Source organism: Ascaphus truei, chromosome 10, assembly GCF_040206685.1.
Source record: "Ascaphus truei isolate aAscTru1 chromosome 10, aAscTru1.hap1, whole genome shotgun sequence".
Classification (NCBI taxonomy): domain Eukaryota; kingdom Metazoa; phylum Chordata; class Amphibia; order Anura; family Ascaphidae; genus Ascaphus; species Ascaphus truei.
This window is the reverse complement of record NC_134492.1, coordinates 26,969,991-26,991,609: the sequence shown is the minus strand read 5'-3', so window position 1 is coordinate 26,991,609 and position 21,619 is coordinate 26,969,991. Positions and strand designations below refer to the sequence as shown.

Below are 21,619 nucleotides of genomic sequence, written 5' to 3'. Positions count from 1 at the left end.
AGAACGTACAGAGACAGCAGGAGGGTGTTCTGGTAAGTTGCGTCTGCAAGGGGCCAAGGTCAGTGTATGAGATGTAGAGTAGTAGCTAGCAGAGCTACCCATCTGCTTCATTAAAGAGGTGTGATTTAAGATAGGCCTTAAAGGTAGATAGAGAGGGTGCTAGTTGGATATTGAGGGGAAGGGCATTCCAGAGGTGTGGGACAGTAAGTGAAAAAGGTTTAAGGCGGGAGAGAGCTTTAGGTACAAAAGGGGTAGATAGAAGAAATCCTTGAGCAGAACGCAAGAGCTGGGACGGTGTACAGCGAGAAATTAGGACTGAAATGTAAGAAGGGGCAGAAGAATGTATAGCTTTTTCTATTTTTCTTACTCGTCACATCAGGAATAAGTGATTCAGAAATAAGTTGTTTAACATCTGGAAAGATCCATTCAAATTCCATCCAACGGCCTCTCAAGCACCATAGGAGATATTAACAATGATGTTTCTTGTGTTTATAGTGTGCCTTTCATAGCCAAAGTACCTTACAATCGTACTTTAATCCTGGCAGCTCACTTCTGGAGAGCATGGCAGCCTCTGAAGGAGAAAGGAACTATGATACTGTACTTTTATTATCCAATTACAGACATGCAAAGTGATAAGAACAAGATGTGTCAGTGTTAGTGGCTGAGGTTTAAATCGAGCCTCCAAGTCCATTGGAGACCACTTAGCATAACCACTATACCACAATACTTGCAGGCTCTACTGGCAGTGAATGGGTAAAAAAAAAAAATACATTTCTGAAGAAGTCTAAGTTTATCGTTTTATTCTTGGCTATGTTGTGTATCCTTAAGAATCTACATCGTACATTGGTTCAAAAAGCTGATTTATTTTCACTTAACAAAGCAAACATTTTATGAGTGGAGCTGGCAGAAGCTCCCAGCATCGTCTCTGCTACTCGGACCTGTCATGCTTCTGACAAAGACATTTAGTTGGAGATATTCATCATTTCGTGACGTCTCTGTTTTGTTTACATCGCTTCAGTAATTTACTTCTGGGACTGAAAGTTGCTATTGAGGTTTCGACATTGCAGGATGCCAAGAAAGCATCAGATTTCTCTGCATTTTAAAGCTTTTGGGCCATCAAGTGATCAAAAGCTGCCAGAATCAAGCCTGAGACCTGCCATCATGAATAAGGCATTGACAATTCTTCTTGTGAATGTTTGCCCAAGGGGTTAAAGAAGCAGACATTGCTGGATTGCCTGTGTTCACTGTGTAACTGTGACATATCTTGCATCTGGAAATTTACTGCCATTTAATAAAGCAATATTTTGCATTGATGTAGTTTGAATTATGACACTATTGCTGGTTTCTTGCACCTAGTGGAGTAGATATGCTGCTTCATGATGTTATTGTACAGTTGGTGTCAGTTCTTTAAAAATGTATTCATCTTTGCAGATATTAACTGGAGATGTGAAACAATTTCCCAGCACACTACTGCATTATTGTTTTTGGGTTTGAAATCTCAAATAAAATCACAGGCGTTTTGCTTCTGATTGTTTGCTGATCTTTAGAGTAGGGAGATCTTCGTCCATTCTTTGCAAAGGAACTGGTTAATGATATAGTATGGTAAAAATAAATGCAAAAAAGGCAGTTATTTATATACATTATTTCTAAATGTGCACACAACAAGTATTCTGCTAAATATTTATCTATTTAAACACTTCCTTGATTATGCTAATCATATTGCAATAGATAAACTTATCCAAGGCAATGAAACGCATTGATGTAAAGTAGCATGTGCCGTGTATGGAGATTGCAAAATAGTCACTGATTTTAATACGTGAGTTAAAGAAATGCATAAAACTAAGAACAATCTAATTCATAGTGCAATATTTATTTGGAGACCTCCCTGTCTTCTTTCTCCCGGTTTACTCAAAGCAGTGACTTTAAGATCTTTATTCCTGGAGACCCCAGAATACAGTGGTAGGACTGGCCGCCCTATTGGGATTGTTAAGGTTATGTATCTTTTAAGAAGTGAAGCACTAAATGTAACTTGTATCTATTACAAAATACATTGTGCGACCCACTTTCTGCGCCCCTGGGCCCTTTACATAAACACTAAGACGACCAGTCACTACTCAATTTTGATCCAGAAATAGAATCTAAACCACATCCTGCTATGTATCGCATAAGGAGTAGTAATGTAAGGCTGGTTTATTAGAATTTGGCCCTTTAGCATAGCAGTAAATAACTTTTCCCCAAGTTTGATCTATTTTTAAAAAAAATTGGGAAGCTCTGACCCAAAGTCAGACATCTGAAGACAGAAGCAAGCAGTGGTGCAAAGACTTGCATGCTTCTGTTCCTTACTAAGTGATGTAAGGCAGCCATAAAGCATCTAAGTGCCTAGTTCTATATCTGCCAATGAGGCAATTTAGGCCATTTTCAGATGCGAATCCTCATTGCGGTCTGAGAATTTCTAGTTGAAAAGAGCCTGAACAGTCACTTTGGAAGATTTAGAATTACCCTCCTACAGCCCTCATCAACAGTTTGCATATTTCCATGAACTTTTATTTTGCGGCATCTTTTATTTGCTAATTGAGGTAATCTGTTAAAAAATTGCAACACAAATGTTGTTATAAAAAAAATAAAATTCTGAACCTGAAGCACTCAATATCAACTGATTTGTTTTCAGGAGTTTGTACGATGGATGCCGCTGTGTCACTTTTAAAATTCGAGCAAAAAAAAAAAAAAAAACATTCTAAAAAGTTGCACAGCTGCTATATCGCCATTTTATTTTTTTTGTATCACTTTTTTTTTTTATTGAGAACTACATACATCCAAATGATAACGACAATGTCATAGGCACATGACATGACTTTTCAACTGAGTTAAACAACATGTTGTCCCAAAATGGGTATTTTTCAGTTGGTGGGGGGGGGGGGAAGGTCTAAGGGGGGGGAAGACATACTGGGGTGGGGTGTGGGGGGAGGATGGGGGAACTCTGTTTTCTTCCTCCCTTTCCATCAGTATGAGGACGGCCTAATGCAGGCCTAGTCCTAGCGGGCCGCTCCAGGGGTCCCAGGTATTCCGAAACTGTGGCATTTTTTTATTGAGCATTGCTGTAAGTTTATCCATGGCCATGACCTCGTCTATTCTTCTCAGCTTGTTTCTCGCTGGGGCTTTGGTGTGTTTCCACGCCGCCGCTATTGAGCATCTGGCTGCGGTTAGGATAGCTGATACTAGTCTACTCAGGTGGGGGGAAGGTAGTCTATGGGTTTGCTCAGCACGAAGGTCAAGGGGTCCAGGGGGAAAAGAAGCCCCGTAGTTTCTTGTAGAAGCTTCTGGATCTTTTGTCCAGTACCTCTGAATCTCCGGATATGACCACCAATTGTGGGCCATGTCCCCCTTTTGGCCACATCCCCTCCAGCACAGGTCGGGATTGCCGGGGAAGATCTGGCTCAGCCTAGCCGGGGTCAGGTACCACTGGAATAGTATTTTATATATGTTCTCTTTTGTCACTGTACAGATTGAGGTCTTTGTGGCCAACTCCCAGATATCCTCCCACTCGTCCATATCTATCTGTACATTGAGGTTCTCTGACCATTTTTGCATATACTTGTGGATTGGGGGGCTGGTTGCCGACTCCATCCCCCTATAGATCTCTGAGATCAGACCTCTCTGGTAGGAGCCCTTGCCGCAAAGGGATTTAAACCTGGTTAAGGGGGGAATTTAGCGTTTGGGGCTAGGGATAGAAGGAAGTGCCTAATTTGCAGAAATTTGAACAGATGGAGACCTTGGTGTTTATGTTTGTCGCGGAGTTCTTGGAAGGAGAGGATCTCCTCGTTTTTCAGCAGATCGGCAATCAGCCTTATTCCTAGACCTTGGAATTGGTCGAATTGTTTTTTGGAACACCCAGGCGGGAAGTGTGGGTTTCCAAAAATGGGTATATCGCCATTTTAAACAAATAAAAAAGTAAATTTTTAACAATTATATAATTTATTAGATAACTTTTGGCTCCAAAAATTCTAGCAAAATATTTGTGGATTTAGCTTGAATCTGCAGAGAAGCGAATCTCAACAGGTTTGCAAATCTCTATTAAATTGATGTAAAATGCATACATTGTATCCTGTGTCTCAGTGTCAATGTATTAAGGTCTTTGTATCAGGCTTTGTGTCATGTCTGTCAACTTGTGATTTGGTGATTGTCAGTAGGCGCAGTTAGGGAGCAGGTATATAACGCATGGATTATAATGAGGTGTACAAAATGCTGCTTTTTTCTGCGTCACTTTTTGTCTCATATTTACGTCAAAACAACCCGGTAGTTGTAAGGTGGTGCAATATTTTCTAGGTAACAATTTGCATCACATGTAGACCACTTTCTAACAGAATATGGAGCAGTGAATCAAATGAAATTTTCTTGACGTTGGTAAATCTCCCACAGTGTGCTAAGCAAGACACAGGTGCAGTTAACAAATGAGCAAGGCAATGTACAAGTCCCACAGTGTCTTCGATGTGCTGCAGGTAAAACGTCATAGTGTCAGAAATATGCAGAACTAGTTGATGCTGGAAAACCTGAGCAAAGCACCAGAGCAGCCGACTCAGTGTCGGATTTAAGAAAAGACGCCATCAGAAACTTACCTGGTGCGCACTCCTCCAGAGCCGCATCGTCCCGTTGCCATGGCAACATGATGTCGTGTGATGTGACGTTGCCCACCGCCCATGTGCGATTGCCACTTTCCAGCCGCACATGCGCGATCGGCACGTGCTGGCAGCGCATGCATGGCTGGCAAGGGCCGATCGCGGATGCCGCCCCAAACTTTTGCTGCCTTAGGTCCAGGCCTATTGGGCCTAATGAGAAATCCGCCACTGAGCCGATTATATACAAAGTGAAGAGAAAAGCTAAGCAAACGTATCCTGCAGGCATCATATTTCCAGCAGACAATGTTTATCACCAGTGTTACTACTACAGTATTACCACCGTTGAGTGTTGAGCTTGCTAAGACTGTGCATGTCTAAATGTGAATTGGTAACAATTTTTGGGAAGTTCGTGACCCCTCCTCCTTAGTTTTAAGCTCACCCATCCCACTTTTAATTATTAGGTCCTGAAACACACACATGTGAATGAGAAGTCTGTTGAGAGATTTCTTCCCCCAGGAAACAGGGTGAGTAAACCTTTGCTGTTGCCACTAGAGATGGGCAATTTTTTTGGGTGGATCATCTGGGGTTCTTTGGTTGGTGGAATTCTGCGGATCAATCTCAAAAAGGCCGATTTTGAGGCTGGATTTTTTGTTATCATTGACAATCCAATCCGTGGATTCCGCATTTTAAGAATCCAATCCGTGGTGAATACACCGCGGAAGGGATTTTGAATGGAAAGCTCGGGAAATTCCATGAAACGGATTTTGACAGTTTCGCCCATCTCTAATTGCCAAGGGCATGGGAATTATAAATATATTTTTTCTTTCACTTGATTTCCCCCCCCCCCCCACTATATTTATTAGGGGACTTTTTAACCAGTTCTAAATGTAGTGAAGCTTATACATACCACATATACAGGATCCATAGGCACTTATATGTGTCCTGCCGCCCTACATCTCCTTTAGAATCCCAGCGTCAAATGATGCCACGGACGTCATCAACGTGACGGTGTCACGTTGCCATGGTAATGCGCTGTCATGACGTCATTTGACTTCACCACGTCACATTGCCATGGCAACGAGACGCTGTGTGATATCATGTTGGGACGTCCGCGGAGTCATTTGACTCTGGGGTTCCAAAGGAGATAGAGGGTGGCAGCAAGGAGACTGCAGGACACATGTAAGTGCAGTCCCATTAGGTCTGATAGGCCAGAGAGCATGGCAAATGCATATGGGGGCAGAAATTTTTGCCTCCCCAAAATGTTGCTGCTCTAGGCCTGGGCCTAATGGGAAATCCGCTACTGCACATATAGTGCTTCTTAATTCTAGCCCTGCAACCATGCTGTTGGCTATTGTGTAGTTTTGTTTTCGCTTTTTCCTATGAAGTGGAAGAAATACATAAGACAGTATAGTATTGGTAGTGTAGGACCTGCTAAAAGTGGGTTTACCTTGACGTGGTTGCAGGCTTGAAAAGTTTTGGCCGAAAGATTTAAGTACATACCCACACCTCTGGGATGCCCTTCCCATCAATATCTGACTGGCACCTTTTCTATCCACCTTTAGGACCTATTTTAAAACCCACTTCCTTAACGAAGCATAAGAGTAGCTGCGTGGCTCATACTATACACCTCATTCATCGACTGTGGCCCCTTGCAGACGCACTTACCAGATCACCTTCCTACTGTCTCTGTACGTTCTGTCTACTTACCAATTAGATTGTAAGCTCTTCTGGGCAGGGACTCCTTTTCCTAAATGTTACTTTTATGTCTGAAGCGCTTCTTTCCATTGTTATTTGTATTATTTATTATTTATATTATTATGTCACATGTATTACTGCTGTGAAGCGCTATGTACATTAATGGTGCTATATAAATAAACAGTCCAGGTATATGAAGTAAATGCTGCACACCTTAAAAAATAGTTAGAATGATACAATTACCGGTGCTCCCGTGCTTGAACGAAAGCCTGTTTCCAGTCCTAGATTAGTAGTAGAAGGAACACAGGGCACAACGGATTTCTGCAAATCTAAACTCATTTATTGAGCCAACACAACGTTTCGACCTCAAAGGTCTTCATCAAGTGACATAGTGCCTTTGAGGTCGAAACGTTGTGTTGGCTCAATAAATGAGTTTAGATTTGCAGAAATCCGTTGTCCCTGCGTTCCTTCTACTGATATATAAATAAAGACATACATACAAGGAAAAAATTATAGTATTGAACTAAATTTTTTTTTCTTATTGGATGTACCAAGTACGCTGTCCGTTCTGGCAAAGACAAGCACAATTACCTCCCAACTGCCACCACGACAGAGGCAATAAACACCACAACACTTTGACCCTGTAGGGGTAACAAAAACAGAGACTTATGTCCCCTCCTTCAAGGAACTTCAGTCATTATTCTCATATTTCTTATTTGTTGTCTGCCTTTTCTTTTTTAACGTCAAACTGTAACAACCACATCATTAACAATATACACAAAAAGAGACCGGTGGGCGGGAATTTCTGGCAGGGCGCAGACTGACCACACGCTTTACCAGCTGACCTAAGTACCCTCCCTGACCTAAGTACCCTCCCTCGATCAAAATTTTTTTTCTATCAAAATATCCTTTAAAAAAAAAAATCTTAGGCCTGGGACATAGTAAAGAATTTGGTGCTGTTGCTTGCTGTCACTTGCTCTACCAGGAGCTTTTTGCTGTCCTGGCAGAGGAGACAGCAAGCGCGCTTGGGAGGCGGGTATCACTGTGTGTGTGTGTGTCACTTGGTAGCTGTCAGTGTGTGTGTGTGTCATTGGGTAACTGTGTGTGTCACTTTGAAGTGATCTGTGTGTTTGTGTGTCACTGGGGAACCTGTGTGTGTGTATATGTGTGTGTGTGTGTGTGTGTGTGTGTGTGTGTGTACTTTATATAATATTTTAAAAATTAAAAAAAAAGACATGTTGTGAGAATAAATTATTTATTAACATTGTGCAACTTTGATAAATATATTCACACACACACACACACACACACACACACACACACACACACACACACACACACACACACACACACACACACACACACACACACACACACACACACACACACATCACACACACAGTGACACACACACAGTGACACACACACACACACACTGACACACACACACACAGTGACACACACACACACACACACACACACACACACACACACACACACACACACACAGTGACACACACACACACACACACACACACACACACACAGTGACACACACACACAGACGCACACACAGTGACACACACATACAGTGACACACACACACACACACACAGTGACACACACACACACATACAGTGACACACACACACAGTGACACACACACACATACAGTGACACACACACACACACACACACACACACACACACACACACACACACACAGTGACACACACACACACACACACACACAGTGACACAGTGACACACACAGTGACACACACAGAGTGACACACACACACAGTGACACACACACAGTGACACACACACACAGTGACATACACACACACACACACCTTTGTGCTGCCTCTACTCTGTCTGGTCTGGTGGCTCTGCTATCTCACCGACACAGTAGGTAAAATGCTGGCTGAAGCCCCATTGGATGGGAGCGGTCACGTGACCGCTCCTCCGCTCCCCAAGCGGCAAAATTTCAAACTTGCCTGTCTCTCCTGATTTTCTCAGCCTCCGCACGCATCAGCACGCATGCGGAGGGAGAAACTATAGCCGCGCTGATTACAGATGCAGGGGCTTTGTGCATCTGTTCAGCGCAGCTCAGCCCGCCTCAGCGACGCTGATTTTACTATGTCCTAGGCCTTACAGATAGGATTCCTTCCTAGGATGGGGTTTTTTGAGTAACTGTTTAGTTCATTTTTTTAGGATAAATAAAAGCAACAAGAAGAACATTGGAAAAAGTGCTAATCTCCCATTGTTATCAACAAAAAGCTGACTTGCCTGAAACTTGCCAAAAAGTTCTACTTATTTACCAAAACTGCATGTTTTCAGCATAAACCGGAGTTATTCGCTCTACAAAATAGGAGATCAATTATGGACATACTCGGTATAACTGCAGAGTGCAGCATACAAATATCTGAAAATGTTGAGTGGACCTGTATAGCAATGCAGGGGTTTATCATAACTTGTGGGCTGCAATTAGCATTATTTTATGTGAGCGATGCACAAGCTGCAATGTACTTCACTGTCTTTTGGACTCTGTGATAAGAGACTGTTTAGCATCTTCTTACCTTGGGCATTTCATGGTGCATCTCGAACAATTACTGCCATAAATATAGCTTGATGTGAAAACACAGCAGAGAAAGTCAGCTGTGGCCAAATACAATGATGCACCTAGGGCCTCATGCAGTAAGCCCCGATAAGGCTTTTTCGGCATTTTATAGCCGTTTTTTGCCCTCCTGATTCAGTAAGCCCCGATAAGTGGGAATTATCGGCAACTTTTCTTCCGAAAAAAAAAATTTCGCCACCCGGCTGCCGATAAGCCACTTATCGGGACTTTTTTTTCCCGCCTGAATTCTGTAAGCCCCGATCAGCTTTTTGGTGCTGATCGGCAGGCCAGATTGGAGATTTTATGGCCAATCCAGCCCGCCAACTAAAGTTGGCAACTTGCTGAAGGAGAAGCATCGGCAAGGGCGACACTTAGGAAAAATCAGCCCTTTTTCCTGCCTGTGATTGATACCGGGGGTCTCCGGAGCTGATACCCGCACCGGAGCCCCCCGGCATGCATCCGAGGCAGGAAAAAGGCATTTAAAAGCCACTTCATTACCTTAGCGGCTAACCGCTAAGGCAATGAAGGGGTTAACCCACCGTGCCAGCGTTATTGTGGGTAGCGGGGATGGGTGAGGGGGGTATTTGGCCCTGGGTGTGAGTTTAGGACTTGCGGGGGGGATGCGGGGGCACTTAACCCCTTCACGACCGTAGCGGTTAATACCGCTACGGTCCTGAAGGGGTTAAGGCCTCCCGCTACCCACCCGCAAGCCCTAAACAACCACCGTTGGGGCTAATGCCCCCTTCACACACCCCCACTACCCACAATAATAATAAAAACACACCCCAGCCCCACAATAACGAATTAAATAAATAATTAAATAATTATATATATATACCCAACAACACCTATACCCCCCTAACATATAGTATAGTAATGGGCAGAATGACTATTATCCACAAATGGATAATAGTGCAGTTGTCCATTTACAATACATACACAACAATAAAGACTTTAAATACATATAGCACTCACCCATGTCCCACTGCCACGATGAAGGCCATCCTCATCTTCATCCTGCCCATGCCCCATCCGCTTGTGCAAAACAAACACAAGAATTACAACATCCAAATTAATGTCCCCTAACCCCTTAATCACCATAGCGGTTATTAACCGCTACAGTTATTAAGGGGTTAAGCCACCATCACCCACATACCCTCCCCCACAAAGCCCCCCAACCACCCTCACCCAATACCCACAGGGGAGTCCTACCAAATACCCTTGGGCCTAATACCCCCTCCCCCAGCACATACAGTACAATAATGTGCCAAATAACTATTATCCACATAGGGATAATACATTATTTGGCCATTATTAAACACATTCAATAACGTTAAAATGTAAAGAAAATTGTACTAACCTCATCAATAAGAAGTCTCCGTCGCCAGCATCATCCTTGGGGTCCGTTGCCAACATTAGAAATAGCCACAACATTTCAATATCATTAACATAACACTGAACCCCTTAATCACCTTATCGGGTACTAACCTGAAAGGTAATTAAGGGGTGAAGCCATCCTGCAATGCCTACAACAGTTATGCATAACATCCTCAGTGAAATAAAAACCAATTGCCTAACCAAATTCCATTTAATCATTCAATCTGTAGGCTCACATGCCTCATAAAACATTGCATTTACAGTGTATACATGTAGCATAACATGTAAACTGCATGTACACGCTGCAAATCAATGTTAACAATACAATAATGCCACTCAAATCGCCATACATCACAAGAAGTATATTATTTAATACAATAAACTCACCATCAATGAATTACCACACATCAATTACATCCCTAAACAATTAAAATACCATCCATACCAATTACACAATGAACTAAAGCTATCCTAACAGAGAACAACTTCAAAACATAGTCAAAAGTACACCAACAATTACAATATAATAAAGCAAGGCTTTCCATATCCTACTGTACGGCCTGGAAGCCCAAAACTTACATCTGTCTAAAAATAAAATACATTTAGCACACATCAATGCATAGCCACAATGATTAACAATACAGAATTAGAAGCTTTAACAACACTATCATTTCTTACCCTGTATATATATCTGTACACATACATACAGACATACATACAGTGGGAAGAAATGATATGCATTGTAAAAAATGAAAACATGAAAAAGCAACACAAAAAACAGTTACATTAAGTACATTTCTTTATTTAACTTACCATTACTTGCCCCCACCGACTCCCGTTGATCAGCTTACTCACGAACCAATCCACGACACCATCCACGACACCATCCAGGAACAAATCCACGACACAATCCAGGAACAAATCCACGAACCAAACCAGGAACCAATCCAAGAACAAGTGCACGAACCAATCCAGGAAGCAAGCCACGAAGAAATCCAAGAAACAATCCACGACACGATCCAGGAACAGGAACCCATAAAAGAAAAAAACATAACAAATTAAACATTAAAATAATAAAACATGACAATCAAGGGTTGTACTAGTTTTATTCTTAGTGAATCTGTATTACAATACCTTGTTCCTGGGTCTTCTTGACGTCCGGTGCCACGCCCTGGTCTTCAATCTTCAGGAGGAGGTCCGTCCTCCTCGGCATCTGCCTTCAAAATGAGACGACATAGGCTTTTAAAGGCCTATGACGTCACATTTGTCGTCATATGGTTCCCACGGCCCTGATTGGGCCGTGAAAACCATGTGTTTTGGCCGATGTAAAAAAATTGATGACGTCACTTAAAGGCAATGCCAGCACAGCCAATCAGAATGGCTTTGCTGCTATTGCCTTTAAGAAAACGTCATGAAATGACACATGGCCGGACTCACATGGTAAGCCAGCCAATCAGAGCGTGGGAACTCCATCCCTACTCTGATTGGTTCAAGTACCATGTGAGTCCGGCCATGTGTCATTTCATGACGTTTTCTTAAAGGCAATAGCAGCAAAGCCATTCTGATTGGCTGTGCTGGCATTGCCTTTAAGTGACGTCATCAATTTTTTTACATCGGCCAAAACACATGGTTTTCACGGCCCAATCAGGGCCGTGGGAACCATATGACGACAAATGTGACGTCATAGGCCTTTAAAAGCCTATGTCGTCTCATTTTGAAGGCAGATGCCGAGGAGGACGGACCTCCTCCTGAAGATTGAAGACCAGGGCGTGGCACCGGACGTCAAGAAGACCCCGGAACAAGGTATTGTAATACAGATTCACTAAGAATAAAACTAGTCCAACCCTTGATTGTCATGTTTTATTATTTTAATGTTTAATTTGTTATGTTTTTTTTCTTTTATGGGTTCCTGTTCCTGGATCGTGTCGTGGATTGTTTCTTGGATTTCTTCGTGGCTTGCTTCCTGGATTGGTTCCTGCACTTGTTCTTGGATTGGTTCCTGGTTTGGTTCGTGGATTTGTTCCTGGATGGTGTCGTGGATGGTGTCGTGGATTGGTTCGTGAGTAAGCTGATCAACGGGAGTCGGTGGGGGCAAGTAATGGTAAGTTAAATAAAGAAATGTACTTAATGTAACTGTTTTTTGTGTTGCTTTTTCATGTTTTCATTTTTTACAATGCATATCATTTCTTCCCACTGTATGTATGTCTGTATGTATGTGTACAGATATATATACAGGGTAAGAAATGATAGTGTTGTTAAAGCTTCTAATTCTGTATTGTTAATCATTGTGGCTATGCATTGATGTGTGCTAAATGTATTTTATTTTTAGACAGATGTAAGTTTTGGGCTTCCAGGCCGTACAGTAGGATATGGAAAGCCTTGCTTTATTATATTGTAATTGTTGGTGTACTTTTGACTATGTTTTGAAGTTGTTCTCTGTTAGGATAGCTTTAGTTCATTGTGTAATTGGTATGGATGGTATTTTAATTGTTTAGGGATGTAATTGATGTGTGGTAATTAATTGATGGTGAGTTTATTGTATTAAATAATATACTTCTTGTGATGTATGGCGATTTGAGTGGCATTATTGTATTGTTAACATTGATTTGCAGCGTGTACATGCAGTTTACATGTTATGCTACATGTATACACTGTAAATGCAATGTTTTATGAGGCATGTGAGCCTACAGATTGAATGATTAAATGGAATTTGGTTAGGCAATTGGTTTTTATTTCACTGAGGATGTTATGCATAACTGTTGTAGGCATTGCAGGATGGCTTCACCCCTTAATTACCTTTCAGGTTAGTACCCGATAAGGTGATTAAGGGGTTCAGTGTTATGTTAATGATATTGAAATGTTGTGGCTATTTCTAATGTTGGCAACGGACCCCAAGGATGATGCTGGCGACGGAGACTTCTTATTGATGAGGTTAGTACAATTTTCTTTACATTTTAACGTTATTGAATGTGTTTAATAATGGCCAAATAATGTATTATCCCTATGTGGATAATAGTTATTTGGCACATTATTGTACTGTATGTGCTGGGGGAGGGGGTATTAGGCCCAAGGGTATTTGGTAGGACTCCCCTGTGGGTATTGGGTGAGGGTGGTTGGGGGGCTTTGTGGGGGAGGGTATGTGGGTGATGGTGGCTTAACCCCTTAATAACTGTAGCGGTTAATAACCGCTATGGTGATTAAGGGGTTAGGGGACATTAATTTGGATGTTGTAATTCTTGTGTTTGTTTTGCAGAAGCGGATGGGGCATGGGCAGGATGAAGATGAGGATGGCCTTCATCGTGGCAGTGGGACATGGGTGAGTGCTATATGTATTTAAAGTCTTTATTGTTGTGTATGTATTGTAAATGGACAACTGCACTATTATCCATTTGTGGATAATAGTCATTCTGCCCATTACTATACTGTATGTTGTGTATTGATGCTATGTTTATTGGGGGCATTTGTCCCCAATAAACATGCTACTATGCGTTAACCCCTTCATTGCCTTAGCGGCTATCCGCTATGGTAATGAAGCAGCATTAATGTATTTTAATAATATTGTGCGGAAGCAGGAGGCCCCCTGAGCTGAAGCGCATTTATTTGTGGCTCAGAGACCCCCTGCCTCCCGAGTTACAGGCCCCGGTTTGGGCCATCGGTTACAGTGTGGACGCCATGTTTATTGCGGGGACGCTATAAACATGGCGGCGACACTGCCACCCGATGACACATACCGGGGCCTGTAACTCGGGAAGCAGGGGGTCCCTGCTCCACAAAGCAATGCGGTTCAGCTCAGGGGACCCCCTGCTCACTGTACAGTATAATTAAAAAGACATTCATGCTGCTTCATTACCGTTGCACATAGCCGCCAAGGTAAGGAACGAGTCTTTATTGATGTGTGTGTGTTTTATTTATACTGTACATGTGCAGAGGGTCTCCGGAGCAGAACAGCGTTGGTTTGAGGTCCGGGGACCCCCTGCCCCCCGAGATACAGGCCCCTTTATGGGGTGCCGGTATCCCTCTGGTTTGTTTACAGGTCGCGGTCACGTGATCGGGACCTTTAAACGCCGAGGGATACCGGCACCTCATAAAGGGGCCTGTATCTCGGGGGGCAGGGGGTCCCCGGACCTCAAACCAACGCGGTTCAGCTCCGAAGACCCCCTGCACATGTACACTATGAATAAAAGTTGTTTTTAAATACTTTTTTTGGTGCCGAAGTTTGCGCTGAGAGAGCGGCTTGTCTCTCTCAGCTGCAAACATCTATCGGCACCAAAGGCTTATCGGGAGCCTTATCGGGAGCCAGGCTGTATCGCCACAGCTCATCGGCAGCTTTGCTTTCGCAGTGCTTCAGCAGGGATCGGAAGGATTCGGCCCTTACTGAATACTGCGAGGGCAAATCGCCCAAAAAAAACATTTTCGCAATTCGTGCCGAAAATTTTGTATCGGGGCTTACTGCATGAGGCCCCTAGTCTCAATGCTTTCTCACAGCATGCGGTGCACCTGCTCTGCAGATGTTATTGTCCTATTACAGTGAAGTCCATTTAAAGATGCATCCGCTCTGACTCATGGTAAATAATAATTATTTTTCCATTCCCGTACGTTTGTTGCAGAAACTCTGAAAAACGCATTGGAATGAACTTACTAAATGTTGGTATTATTGGGCTCAGTGTTTCACACCCTGTGGTACACTGGGGGGCTGTGAGAGGATGAGGCGGTGCCACAGTATGCTGCGGAGCCGTGAGAGGATCAAAAAGGGTGCCACAGGATTTCCCCCTTCTGCCAGAGCAGGGAGAAAGCAGGGCAGTTGCTAGAGGGCTGGGCAGTTTCCCACATCCTGATTGGCTTCTGCTGGGTAATGCAGCCAATCACGAAGAGGTGTCAAGAGCATGTGCTTGGAGGGTGGGGTGATGCAGACAAGAAAGCAGCATGGACAGGAGAGAGTTGAGGCTTGCTGTGTCTCTCCGTACTGTGATTCTGTCTGTCCTGTGCTTTCTGTATCTGCCTGTCCTGTGCTTTCTCTGACTCCACCCGTCTGTCCGGTGCTTTTTGTATCTGTCTGTCTGTCCTGTTGTAGGGGTGCTGCAGTAACTGAGCTCTATGATTAGGAGTGCTCCAAGATGACCACTGATTTAGATTATAGGGCTGGGACTCCCTTTTGATTAACTTCCTGTTTAATACAAGTGTTATTTTGTATATAATCTCCCTGTACAGTCTGTATTATAATTCTGTAATGCGCTGTGTACATTGGTGGCACTATATAAACATACATACATACATACATACATACATACATACATACATACATACATACATACATACATGTTGGTGAAATTAGGCTGTCCTTTTTCAATTGGTAGGAATAGTGGCAATCAGCTACATTTTAATGATTACACATATTTCCATTAATTCACTCTGCAAGAAATAAAGTTGAGTTCTTATGTGCAGAAGTTCATACCCAAATGAAATATATTATACATTTCGATTTTGGACTCTTACAAAAAGAAAAGGTCAAGACGAGATGTGCAAACTGATTGCATTTTACTCTGTATTTTTTCACATTTGTATAAATTAAATGGGGTGCTTTTTATTGAAAAAGGGTTACGTACATTTTTTTTTATTTCGTGAAAATATCTAAATCTCACAATTGTTGCTAAATTTTCATTAATTCTATCACCTCACCAATGTCACTTACACATCAGGGTCATATATATCACCCTGCAAAAAAACATGTTGGCGGGTTTGTGTACCATGACAGCATTTCGCACATCTTTAATCATGATGGACTCACAACAGCTATTTTAATGACTATACAAAGAGGCAGTTAGATTTAATGTGTTAATAGTAGCAAATTAGTTTCATTTTTATTTTTTGGAATGTTCTTATTTTTATAACAAGCCTCATTTTTTTAGCCTCATTTTTATAACACAAAGTAAACACTGACTAAACCTAGCTGCGTTTTCTTTAATGTTTCAGAGGGTTATCTTTAACATTGTCAACTTCAGCAAAACAAAAAGCCTGTATCGAGATGGAATGGCTCCCACGGTGAAATCGACAAGCCGACCGAAATGGTAAGTTAAAAACGAAACACTATTGATGGATTTGATTAGATTGATTTTTCGTCCAAAGATTACCACTTCGGCAGATATAGAATAAACTCCTTAGACACACATTTAATATGCTGTAAAGATGCTTCTTTTTGTCAGGGAATATTTGAGTCCCATTTGTTTGAATGAGGCAGAAAAAAACTGAGAAAGGGAAGGGGTTTTGCAGAACAGTAAGGAATATTAAACATACTCCTTAGTCCAATGTAAACTTTAAACACCTTTGCCCTAACTATGCACCCTACCTAACAAACTAATGCAAGTTTGCAATTTGGCTAGTGTCAACAACAGGCGTTTTGGAGGGGGTTTGATATGCCCATATAATGGGATGCATGATCATTTTCACCTGTGACATTTTCTCCCATTTATTAGAGACAAAATGTGCCTAATTATCTACTTCAAATAAAAAAAAAACTTGACTGAGGTTTCATAAACACTATCAGAAGGAATTTGAAATCTTTGACACCCTACAAAAGGAGTGGCCAACTCCAGTCCTCAAAGGCCACCAACAGGTCAGGTTTTAAGTATATCCCTGCTTCACCACAGGTGGCTCAATCAGTGGCTCAGTCAATGACCTGTTATGAAGCAGGGATATCCTTAAAACCTGACCTGTTTGTGGCCTTGGACTGTGCACTGGAGCCTGCGCACCTCTGCCCTGCAACATACAGATATCCCAAACTTGAAAGAGACCAAGTTATTATAACTCCCCAAACAGGTAAAACGTGAGTAAACTTACATTATGTGCAAAGGGTGCGTCCTTATAAAATAAGCTTTGTCTGCAGTCGTTCACAGATAAAATATATCTTGCCTTTTCATTTGATTGGAGATACAGTATATTTTCCAGTGACACTATTAATTGTGTTTTTGTGCTGCAGTATTTCTCTCGCCTTCATAATCACGTAACATTCCATCTGTCAAATTCCTCGATTGTTATTATATACATTGGAGTTACAAACTTCTATTTTGATTCCTTTTACTTAAAATGAAAAGTTTTATTGAAAGCTTTTCACATAGATTTGATTAAGTAGGTACACTGCCTGACTCACTGAATCTGATTATGCCACAAGCACAATATTTTATACAGTACAGTCTTGAAATACAATAAACTTTGCTTTGTCCTAAACATTGCTAGGAAAACCAGCATTTTTTACTTTTGTATGTGTAAGAATTAATCAATTTATACAAAGGGGTCTATTGCCCTTTTCAATATGGTACGTCATGTGTAACACACAGTTTAAGATGCCTTGAATGGAAGTAAATGTATTGTTCACTGTGCGTTTCTCCTGTCCACACCATGGCGGTTATTTTGTAACTTCCTGCTTGCAGTTTCAGTAAATAGAAGACGCTTGCTCAGAGGTTCTTACATTTAACACTGATCATTAGACAACAAATCTGAGCCAGCAGAGTTTTTGGATGCAACAAAAATGAGAAAAACATGAGAGATGCATCTGATTCACGTAATCCAGACACGAGCTTCTCCTAACTGCCCCCGAATGTTTCCTCCCACCACAAGCTGGGAGAAATACAGTGTTTTAGCTACCTGGGTATGTTCTTCCTGGGAGACTCGGGATAACAGTGCTTCTCTCAGTGTGGAGCGCGATGGGGGAGATGTATTTTATCAATGCAAATAATTTGTTTTATTGGCACAGACTGCTGTGTGGAGGTTTAATGCCAATTCAGACCTTGTGTTTTTTTTTGTTTGTTTTGCGCAAATAAAAAGGGGAATAAATGGAGCTAGTGTAGATTTATACTGTAATATGTTTGCTGGGTAAAGTCTCCTATTCACACTCTCCAAACTGGAAACTTGTGCACAAAGGGGAAACATGGAGCACAAAATGCCTTAAAAAGGCAATCCAAGCTGCGCATGCACAGAAAGGGTTTTGACAGCTCGGTGGCCATTACAGGCAAAGGGGCTCCACAGGGACTACAAACCCCACAATGCATAGGGGCAGCTAATCAGGTGCTGGAGCACAGCCAATAGGGCTGCAAAGAAGTCCCTTGCCACAGATAGATACATTTCGCGTGCTGAGGAGCCAGTCGGAGCTGGGACAAGGAGAGTGTAGGGTGTGTGTGCAGGGTGTCTGTGACCCTTGCACTAGGCCAGAGACCCCCTTAGGCCCTGACTCACCCTTTGAGCTTGTGGCTGCTGCAGAGACCATCCCTGGTAGATAGGGACACTGCCCTGTAGTACAAGCGTGAGTGACACAGCCAGGACGTGGCGGCGACCTGGCCTCTGGTGGTCTGGGACCAGATCACCATACACAGAGAGAGACTATTACGGTGGGACCCTACAGCTGGACACCACTCCACGTGGAGGTGGACTCATTTCTGACGACGACGGCATGAGACCAGACGACCCCCTTGTCTTCAGTCGGCTGCACCCGGGAGCACCCGGCAGGTATCTTCAAGTGCACAAACAGATCACACTTTAGTTGTGGGCAGCGCTGTCGTACACCTTGGGTGGGATGACTCTTGTGGACACCAGGGTGGTTGGGTGCCCAGGGGCACCTCAGTACTTTGGGGGAATATCCTATCCGAGTGTGGACACTGTGTTGGAGGGCACTGTGGGGTTACGGCCTTGGGTGGCCTATTTGGTGTGGGTATTATATTGTTTTTCCTTTTTCATATGCATGCAGTAAATTGTTATGTATATCAGTGTGCGTATTATTGCATTGGATCCTGTGACGTAGTTATCCAACATAGTAGGATCCCGCACAGATGGAGGCGCTGTCACCAGACAGATCAGGTACATCCCAGGCTCCCAGCAGCAGAGGTTCAGGCCTCCTGTGAGCTACAGGTAACGCACAACACAATCAGTGGGTGGGGGAAACTGCACTACAAACTTTAATTGCTTCTTTAATACAGTAACACAGATAACTGCCCTAGTACATAGCACCGAAGAGTTTAATGTGCTGTTAAACTGCAACACAAGGCTAGCGTTTCGGGACAGCAGCCCCTTCCTCAGAGTAAATACAACATTAGCATGTTTTGCTTTTGCTTTTGTCTGCTACTTACAATTTTGTTTTACCTCTTTGACCACATGTGCTATATACAGCCTCCTATCACTTTAAGTTCTCCCCACTTACCAGTGTGACTGTAAGCTCTTCCGGGGTAGGGACTCCTTTTCCTATTGTTTTATGACTGAAGAGCTTTTTCCCACTATGTGTTATAATATTATGTCACGTGTATTACTGCTGTAAAGCGCTATGTACCTGGAGGCCCAGTAAAAAGATATACATCCATATACATAAACAATTACATTAAAATGCAAAGCACTTCCCTTGTAACACCTTTTTAACGTTGCCTTCTCTTGTAATCCTTCTAATTTCAGTGCAGTGTGTTGCTTTCTTTCTTGGCGCTTTTACAGCCTCTCTGGCTGCAGGGTAAGGCCATTTCTTGTGACTAGGATGAAAAGATCCCTACCCTATTGCTTTTGTATTGTAGCAAGTGAAAATATGCCACATCATTAACTGATGAGTCTGCGTCTGTCACATTGAATGGGAAGTGGATGAATCATCTCTATATGTGCCCTGTATATGTCGCATGTTTGTGTATAGTAAATGAGCACTCCAAAAAGAGGAGTATGATACAATAAGGTACGATACAGAAACAGTATTCGAGTTCCATCAAGATGCCACAAGCAGGATTTGGGACAGTACTGTTACAAATAAACTTCTATGTATCTGTCTCCCAGCTGTTGAAAAGACCCCATATATATATTATTATTCTCTGCCACAAATCTGCAAATGGGAGACTTTGAAAGAATGGGACTTCTTTTCGCCAGATGTATCAAAGCAATCCAATTCCATAGAACGCAGTGAGATTTTCATCTTTGATGCGTGTAGGGAGATTTCTACGTCCCAATGGCACCTAACAAAATGTAACCATTGGGAGAAAAATAAAAACACTAAGGGGCCTATTCTATCAGCCTCGATAAGCCACTTATCGAGCACTTATTGGCCAAAATGCCTACTGCTATTCAGTAAGCCTCGATAAGTGGGCGATAAAGGCATGAATCGCCAAACTTTTCAGCCGTCATGAAACAAATCGCAGGGTGAGCGGCGATAACTCACTTATCAGCATGTTCTGAAACTCGTGCAATTCTAGTAGCCGTAATTATTTTATCGAGGTGAATTGCGGCTCTAGAATGTCGAGTTTCTCCCAAAATCCTCATGCCAGGAAAAGTTGGTGTGAGACTGGGGAGAACCTGCAGAGAAGGCGGCGAGAGAGGACTTAGAAAAACAAAATGCATTTTTTCTGCATCGGATTGACACCGGGAATCTTCAGAGCTGGTACCCATCAATATCAGAACCGGGGACCCCAAGCATGAATCCCATGCAGGAAAAATGCATTTACAGGCAACTTCATTACCTTAGCGGCTAATCACTAAGGCAATGAAGGAGTTAACCCCTCCCGCTACCCACCCACCAAGGGCCAAATACCCCCTTTACCCACCCCCGCTATCCACAATAAACATTAAAAACACAACACCAATACCCACCTCCTCTATCCCCACATGATTGATAACAGAGGCTGCGAGTGTCCAGGGGTCCTCAGGTGGTCTCCACAGGTGTCCATGGGTCCTCAGGTGGTCCCCGCGGGTTTCTGGAGGCCCTCTGGTGGTCCCCGCAGGTGTCTAGAGGCCCTCTGGTTGACCCTGTGGGTGTCCGGGGGTCCTCAGGTGGTGTCTGGGGGCCATACCTTAACGTGGTGCCACATCCTTTTGAACTAATGTGACCTATCACATGGTACAGCAACCAATGGGATTGTCAACAATCCCGTTGGCTGTTATATAGCCATGTGGTTTTAAGGATGTGACATTCCTCCCTTGGAGATGAGATCACATCCTTAAAATAGAATAAAGAGGCAGGCACATGATACAGCGTCCAATCGGATCGGAGCTGTACCATTTGACCCTAAAACGTACCGTCACAGGCCTTATATAAGGCCTGTACGTCTCGTTTTACCTCAAGAAGCCGACGAGACAACTTCATGTTGTGGATTTACCATGGGATTTTGGATTGAAAAAAGAAGATTAAAGAAAAGATACAAATAATTACAGATGAAGATAGAAGATGGTGATAGAAGCTAAAAGAAAGAAGATTTTTTTTTTTACCTGATGCTGATCTTCAAGGTGGATGACGTTGTATTGTGGGTGATGACATCGTGGTACGAGAGCTTGCAGATACGCCGGGATTCTAAAGGTAAGTAAAATA

The 21,619-nt window shown here is 42.8% G+C and overlaps 1 protein-coding gene across 3 annotated transcripts in view; it reads left to right on the top strand.

The window, feature by feature from the left end:
- LOC142503696 (cytosolic carboxypeptidase 6-like) overlaps window positions 1–21,619 on the top strand; it is a 1,053,590-nt gene that overhangs the window by 383,002 nt on the left and 648,969 nt on the right. For all 3 annotated transcript variants that reach the window (XM_075616294.1, XM_075616295.1, XM_075616299.1), the window contains one exon: window positions 16,276–16,370. In XM_075616294.1, coding sequence (XP_075472409.1) covers window positions 16,276–16,370 — 95 coding nt within the window. The remainder of the gene's footprint in view (window positions 1–16,275; window positions 16,371–21,619) is intronic.